This window comes from Agelaius phoeniceus, unplaced genomic scaffold (genome assembly GCF_051311805.1).
Source record: "Agelaius phoeniceus isolate bAgePho1 unplaced genomic scaffold, bAgePho1.hap1 Scaffold_400, whole genome shotgun sequence".
Classification (NCBI taxonomy): Eukaryota; Metazoa; Chordata; class Aves; order Passeriformes; family Icteridae; genus Agelaius; species Agelaius phoeniceus.
The window spans coordinates 45,184-52,805 of NW_027509987.1; the positions used below are offsets into that span (position 1 = coordinate 45,184).

Genomic DNA, 7,622 nt, shown 5'->3' on the forward strand with positions numbered 1-7,622 from the left:
AAATCCCCGGCCTGACCTCACAATTTCCTCCAGAATTTTTCTGGCAATGATCCCAAATCTCCTCAGATAATCCCAAATATTCTCAACCTGAAATCAGAATTTTCTCAGGGAATGATCCCAAAACTCCCATCCAAAAATCCCCAAAAATTCCCCTCAGAAATCCCAAAAATCCCCAGCCTGAAATCACAATTGCCTCAGGAATTTTTCCAGGGACGATCCCAAATCCTTCCCCGTGCACAAAATTCCCTCAAAAATTCATGGAAAAGAACCTCCCTCACCCTTTTCCTGCTGTTTTATCCCAAAAATCCCCTCAGAATTCGCAAAATCCCCTCAGAAATTCCAAAAATTCCCTCAGAAACCTCAAAAAATCCCCTCAAAAATCCCCTCAGAAATCCTAAAAAATTCTGGCCCAACCACGCAATTTCCTCAGGAATTTCTCCTGGAACGATCCCAAATCCTTCCTGCATGCACAAGTCCCAAAAAATCTGTGGAAAAAGAACCCCCCTCACCCTTTTCCTGCTGTTTTATCCCAAAAATCCCCTCAGAAATCGCAAAATCCCCTCAGAAATTCCAAAAAATCCCCTCAGAAACCTCCAAAAATCCCCTCAGAAATCCCAAAATTTCCCAGCCCCATCTCACAATTTTCCCCTGGAACAAACCCAAATCCTTCCCTCTGCACAAAATTCCCTCAAAAATTCATGGAAAAGAAACCCCTTCATCCTCTTCCTGTTGTTTTATCCCAAAATCCCCTCAAAAATCCCAAAAATCCCCTCAGAAATCCCCAAAAAACCCCTCAGAAACCTCAAAAGATCCCCTCAGAAATCCCCAAAAATCCCCAGCCTGAAATCACAATTGCCTCTGGAATTTTTCCAGGAACGATCCCAAATCCTTCCCTGTGCACAAAACTCCCTCAAAAATCCACACAAAAGAACCTCCCTCACCCTTTTCCTGCCATTTTATCCCAAAAATCCCCTCAGAAATCCCAAAAAATCCCCTCAGAAATTCCAAAAATTCCCCTCAGAAACCTCAAAAAATCCCCTCAGAAATCCCAAAATTTCCCAGCCCCATCTCGCAATTTTCCCCTGGAACAAACCCAAATCCTTCCCTCTGCACAAAATTCCCTCAAAAACTCATGGAAAAGAAACCCCTTCATCCTCTTCCTGTTGTTTTAGCCCAAAATCCCCTCAGAAATCCCAAAATTCCTTCAAAAATCCCAAAAAAACCCCCTGAGAAACCTCAAAAGATCCCCTCAGAAATCCCAAAAATCCCCAGCCTGAAATCAGAATTGCCTTAGGAATTTTTTCAGGGACGATCCCAAATCCTTCCCTCTGCACAAAATTCCCTCAAAAATCCATGGAAAAGAACCTCACTCACCCGTTTCCTGCCATTTTATCCCCAAAAACCCCTCAGAAATCGCAAAATCCCCTCAAAAATCCCAAAAAAGGCCTCAAAAATCCCCAAAAATCCCCTCAGATACCCCAAAAATCCCCGGCCTGACCTCGCAATTTCCTCCAGAATTTTTCTGGCAATGACCCCAAATCTCCTCAGAAATCCCAAATATTCTCAACCTGAAATCAGAATTTTCTCGGGGAATGATCCCAAAACTCCCATCCAAAAATCCCCAAAAATTCCCCTCAGAAATCCCAAAAATCCCCAGCCTGAAATCACAATTGCCTCTGGAATTTTTTCAGGAACGATCCCAAATCCTTCCCTGTGCACAAAATTCCCTCAAAAATTCATGGAAAAGAACCTCCCTCACCCTTTTCCTGCTGTTTTATCCCAAAAATCCCCTCAGAAATCCCAAAATCCCCTCAGAAATCCCAAAAATTCCCCTCAGAAACCTCAAAAAATCCCCTCAGAAATCCAAAAATTTCCCAGCCCGACCTCGCAATTTTCCCCTGGAACAAACCCAAAACCTTCCCTCTGCACAAAATTCCCTCAAAAATTCAAGGAAAAGAAACCCCTTCATCCTCTTCCTGTTGTTTTATCCCAAAATCCCCTCAGAAATCCCAAAATTCCCTCAAAAAATCCCAAAAATCCCCTCAAAAATCCCAAAAATCCCCTCAGAAATCCCAAAGCCCCGGGCCTACCTCGGCACTCCGAAGCCCAGTGCCCTTTCCCGCCACACCGGAAGCAAACATCGGCTCCGCCCCCGAACTTTTTTCTCCATTTTTGCTTCCAAACCTGGAACAAAAAAATCCCAAATCCCAAAATTCCAGCGGGGGAGAGGTCGGGAATTGGTAAAATAAAAAATTTGGGAATTTTTACCTGTTTGCGGAGGAATTTTCCCCTCATGGATGCACGGGAATAGGATTTTCTCTTCAGGTTGAGGCGGACGAAATTGCCCCGGGCTGCGGCTCTGAGGGGAAATAGGGATTAAAAACGGCGGGAAAATGGGAAAAATTGGGGAAAAAAAAGGGAATTTTGGGATGAGGATTTTTGGGATTTTGGGGTCTTTAATTTTGGGGGGTTTGAGTTCTCAGATTTTGGGGATTTTTTTTTGTATTTTGGGGGTCTTGAAAGTTTGGGGTGTCCGATGTTGTGGTTCTTGGGTTTTCGGGATATTTTGGATTTTGGGTTTAGAGATTTTTGGGATTTTTTTTTTTAATTTTGGGGTCTTTAATTGGAAAAAAAGCTGGGAAAAAATAGGAAAAAGGGAGGGAAAACTGGGGAAAAGCAAGAAAAACGGGAAAACTGGAAAATAGGCAGGAAAATGGTGGGAAAGGTGGGAAAAGTGGAGAAAAATGGGAAAAAAGTGGGAAAAAGCTGGGAAAGGGCAGAAAAATTGGAAAAAAGTGGGAAAAATTGGAAAAATGTGGGAAAAATTGGGAAAATGTGGGAAAAGCAGGAAAAAAGGCAGGGAAAAGATGGGAAATGCTGGAAAAAGGTGGGAAAAAAGCTGGAAAAATTGGGAAAAATGTGGGAATAAATGTGGGAATAAATGTGGGAAAAAGGCAGGAAAATTGCGGGAAAGTGGAGAAAAATGGGAAAAAAGTGGGAAAAACTTGGGAAAGGGCAGAAAAATTGGGAAAAATTGGGAAAATGTGTGAAAAAGCAGGAAAAAGGCAGGGAAAAGATGGGAAATGCTGGAAAAAGGTGGGAAAAGCTGGAGAAAAATTGGAAAAAAAGTGGGAAAAAAGCTGGAAAAGGGCAGAGAAATTGGGAAAATGTGGGAAAAAATTGGGAAAATGTGGGAAAAAATTGGGAAAAAGGTGGGAAAAACCAGGAAAAAAAGGTGGGAAAAAATGGGAAATGCTGGAAAAAGGTGGGAAAAAAGCTGGAAAAAGGGAGAAAAATTGGGAAAAAATGGGAAAAAATGGGAAAAAATTGGGAAGAATGAGGGAAAAAATTGGGAAAAAGTGGGAAAAAATTGGGAAAATGTGGGAAAAGCAGGAAAAAAGGTGGGAAAAAAGCTGGAAAAGGGCAGAAAAATTGGGGAAAATGTGGGAAAAAATGGTGGAAAAAAGGCAGGAAAATTGGGAAAAAATGTGGGAAAAGTGGAGAAAAATGGAAAAAAAGTGGGAAAAAAGCTGGAAAAGGGCAGAAAAATTGGGAAAATGTGGGAAAAAATTGGGAAAAACCAGGAAAAATGTGGGAAAAGCAGGGAAAAAGGCAGGGAAAAGATGGGAAATGCTGAAAAAAGGTGGGAAAAAAGCTGGAAAAGGGCAGAAAAAATGGAAAAAAAGGTGGGAAAAAGTTGGAAAAAATTGGGGAAAAGGTGGGAAAAAATTGGGAAAAATGTGGGAAAAAATTGGGAAAATGTGGGGAAAAAATGGGAAAAATTGGGAAAATGAGGGAAAAAATTAGGAAAAAGTGGGAAAAAAATTGGGGAAAAGTGGGAAAAAATTGGGAAAAATGAGGGAAAAAATTGGGAAAAAGTGGGAAAAAATTGGGATAAAGGTGGGAAAAAAATGGGAAAAAGTGGGAAAAATTTGGAAAAAAAATGGGAAAAATTGGGAAAAAGGTGGGAAAAAATTGGGAAAATGTGGAAAAAAATTGGGAAAAAGTGGGAAAAATTGGGAAAAAGTGGGAAAAGCAGGAAAAAAGGCAGGGAAAAGATGGGAAATGCTGGAAAAAGGTGGGAAAAAAGCTGGAAAATTGGGGAAAATGTGGGAATAAATGTGGGAAAAAGGCAGGAAAATTGCGGGAAAAGTGGAGAAAAATGGGAAAAAAAGTGGGAAAAACTTGGGAAAGGGCAGAAAAATTGGGAAAAAGTGGGAAAAATTGGGAAAATATGGGGAAAAATTGGGAAAAAGGTGGGAAAAATTGGGAAAAAGTGGGAAAAAATGTTGGAAAAATTGGGAAAAAGTTGGGAAAAAATTGGGAAAAAATGTGGGAAAAAAATGGGAAAAAGTGGGAAAAATTGGGAAAATGTGGGAAAAGCAGGAAAAAGGGCAGGGAAAAGATGGGAAATGCTGGAAAAAAGGTGGGAAAAAAGCTGGAGAAAGGCAGGAAAATTGGGAAAAATGTGGGGAAAACTGGGAAAATGTGGGAAAAAATTGGGGGAAAGGTGGGAAAAGTGGAGAAAAATGGGAAAAAAAATGGGAAAAAGTGGGAAAGGGCAGAAAAATTGGGAAAAATGGGGAAAAATTGGGAAAAAGTGGGAAAATGAGGGAAAAATTGGGAAAAAGTAGGAAAAAATGGGAAAAATTGGGAAAATGTGGAAAAAAATTGGGAAAATGTGGGGAAAAAATGGGAAAAATTGGGAAAAAGTGGGAAAAAATTGGGAAAGGGCAGAAAAAATTGGGAAAAAGGTGGGAAAAAGGTGGGAAAAAGTGGGAAAAAATTGGGAAAATGTGGGGGAAAATTGGGAAAAAGGTGGGAAAAAGTGGGAAAAATTGGGAAAATGTGGGAAAAAATTGGGAAAAAGGTGGGAAAAAGTGGGAAAAAATAGGGAAAAATTGGAAAAAGGTGGAAAAAATTGGAAAAAAAGTGGGAAAATTTGGGAAAATGTGGGGAAAACCGGGAAAAAGTGGGAAAAAATTGGGAAAATATGGGGAAAAATTGGGAAAAAGGTGGGAAAAATTGGGAAAAAGTGGGAAAAAATGTTGGAAAAATTGGGAAAAAGTTGGGAAAAATTGGGAAAATGTGGAAAAAAATTGGGAAAAATTGGAAAAAAAGTGGGACAAATTGGGAAAAAGTGGGAAAAATTGGGAAAATGGTGGGAAAATGTGGGAAAAAGGTGGGAAAAAGTGGGAAAAACTGGGAAAATGTGGGAAAAAATTGGGAAAAAAGTGGGAAAAAATTGGGAAAGGGCAGAAAAATTGGAAAAAAGGTGGGAAAAAGTGGGGAAAGATTGGGAAAAATTTGGGGAAAAATGTGGCAAAAAGGCAGGAAAATTGGGGGAAAGGTGGGAAAAGTTGGGAAAAAGGCAGGGAAAAGATCAGAAATGCTGGGAAAAGGTGGGAAAAAAGCTGGAAAAGGGCAAAAAAAAGGAAAAAAAGGTGGGAAAAGATTGGGCAAAAGGCAGGAAAATTGGGGGAAAAGTGGAGAAAAATGGGAAAAAAAAGTGGGAAAAAAGCTGGAAAAGTTTGGGAAAAGTTTGGGAAAATGTGGGAAAAAAGGGGGAAAAAAAGAAGGAAAAGCTGAGGAAAGGTGGGAAAAATTGGGAAAAATGTGGGGAAAAAAAGGTGGAAAAAGGCAGAAAAAATGGGAAAAATGTGGGAAAAAAATGGGAAAAAGTGGGAAAAATTGGGGAAAATTTGGGAAAAAAGTGGGAAAAAATTGGGGAAAATTTGGGAAAAAAGTGGGAAAAAATTGGGAAAAAAGTGGGAAAAAGGTGGGAAAAAGTAGGAAAAAGGTGGGAAAAAATGGGAAAAAATTGGGAAAAAATTGGGAAAAAATTGGGAAAAAATGGGAAAAAAAGTGGGAAAAATTGGGAAAATGTGGAAAAAAATGGGAAAAATTGGAAAAAGGTGGGAAAAAGGTGGGAAAAAGTGGGAAAACCCAGGAAAAAGTGGGAAAAGCCAGGAAAAATTGGGAATTACCGAGCTGTGGGTTTGGGTTTTTCCTCCTCCTCCTCCTCCTCCTCGTGCTGCAGGAATTCCCTGGATCCATCCTGGGATTTTCCCTTTTCCCGGATTTTCCCCATCCCAGCAATTCCAGCCTTGGATTCTCTGCTCCCGTCCCCATCCCGGGCTCGTTTCCTGCCCAAATTCCCCCAAAATTCCCAAGGTTTTTGGGATAATTCCCAAGGTTTCTGGGATAATTCCCAAGGTTTTTGGGATAATTCCCAAGGTTTTTGGGATTCCTCCACCCTCCGGATCCAGGCGGGGTCCAGGGATCCCAAAGTTTGGGCCACGTTCCGCCGGAGCCGCCGGAATTTTTCGGGAATGGGGAAAAATCCGGGAATTTGGGAGGGGAATTTGGGGGGATTTTGGTCCAGGGAGGTCGGAAGGGAAAAATCTGGGAAAAATTGGGAATTTTGGGGATTTTCTGAGGGAATTTCAGTTCCCAGCTCTGGGAATTTTTGGGAATTTTCTGATGGAATTTCAGCTCCAAACTCTGGGAATTCTTTGAATTTTTTGGGATTTTTTGGGAATCCTTGGGAATTTTGGGGATTTTTTGAGGGAATTTCAGCTCCAAAATCTGGGAAAAATTGGGAATTTTGGGGATTTTCTGAGGGAATTGCGGCTCCAAAATCTGGGAAAAATTGGGAATTTTGGGGATTTTCTGAGGGAATTTCAGCTCCAAACTCTGGGAATTTTTGGGAATTTTTTGATGGAATTTCAGTTCCAAAATCTGGGAAAAATTGGGAATTTTGGGGATTTTCTGATGGAATTTCAGTTCCCAACTCTGGGAATTCTTGGGAATTTTTTGATGGAATTTCAGCTCCCAGCTCTGGGAATTTTTGGGAATTTTTGGATGGAATTTCAGCTCCAAACTCTGGGAATTTTTGGGATTTTTTTGGAATTTTTAATGGAATTTCAGTTCCCAGCTCTGGAAATTTTTGGGAATTTTTTGATGGAATTTCAGCTCCAAACTCTGGGAATTTTTGGAATTTTTTGGGAATTTTTAATGGAATTTCAGTTCCCAACTCTGGGAATTCTGGGGAATTTTTTGATGGAATTTCAGCTCCAAACTCTGGGAATTTTTGGGAATTTGGGGAATTTTTGGGATTTTTTTCCACTGAGGTTCGAAGGAAAAAATCTGGGAAAAATTGGGAATTTTTGGGATTTTCCTTTGGAATTTCAGCTTCCAACTCTGGGAATTTTTGGGAATTTTTTGATGGAATTTCAGCTCCCAGCTCTGGGAATCCTTGGGAATTTTTGGGATTTTTTGGGAATCCTTGGGATTTTTTGGGATTTTCCGATGGAATTTCAGCTCCAAACTCTGGGAATTTTTGGGAATTTGGGGAATTTTTGGGATTTTTTTCCAGTGAGGATGGAAGGAAAAAATTTGGGAAAAATTGGGAATTTTGGGGATTTTTTGATGGAATTTCAGCTCCAAACTCTGGGAATTCCTGGGAATTTTTGGGATTTTTTTGGAATCCTTGGGAATTTTGGGAATTTTTGGGATTTTCCTTTGGAATTTCCTCTCCCATCTCTGGGGTTTTTTTATGGGGAATTTTTGGGATTTTCCGCAGGTTTGGGTTCAGAGGAGGCTCCTGGAGAAAACAAAAA

At 40.4% G+C, this 7,622-nt stretch overlaps 1 protein-coding gene across 1 annotated transcript in view; it reads right to left on the reverse strand.

Annotated features, from left to right (window-relative positions):
* Positions 1-6,520, reverse strand: part of LOC143693209 (ATP-dependent DNA helicase Q4-like) — a gene marked incomplete at both ends in the record, with an annotated part of 45,378 nt that extends 38,858 nt beyond the window's left edge. Inside the window, 3 exon segments of the mRNA XM_077173213.1 lie at positions 2,091-2,184; positions 2,269-2,359; positions 5,988-6,520. Coding sequence (XP_077029328.1) covers positions 2,091-2,184; positions 2,269-2,359; positions 5,988-6,520 — 718 coding nt within the window.
* Between the last annotated feature and the right edge of the window lie 1,102 nt (positions 6,521-7,622).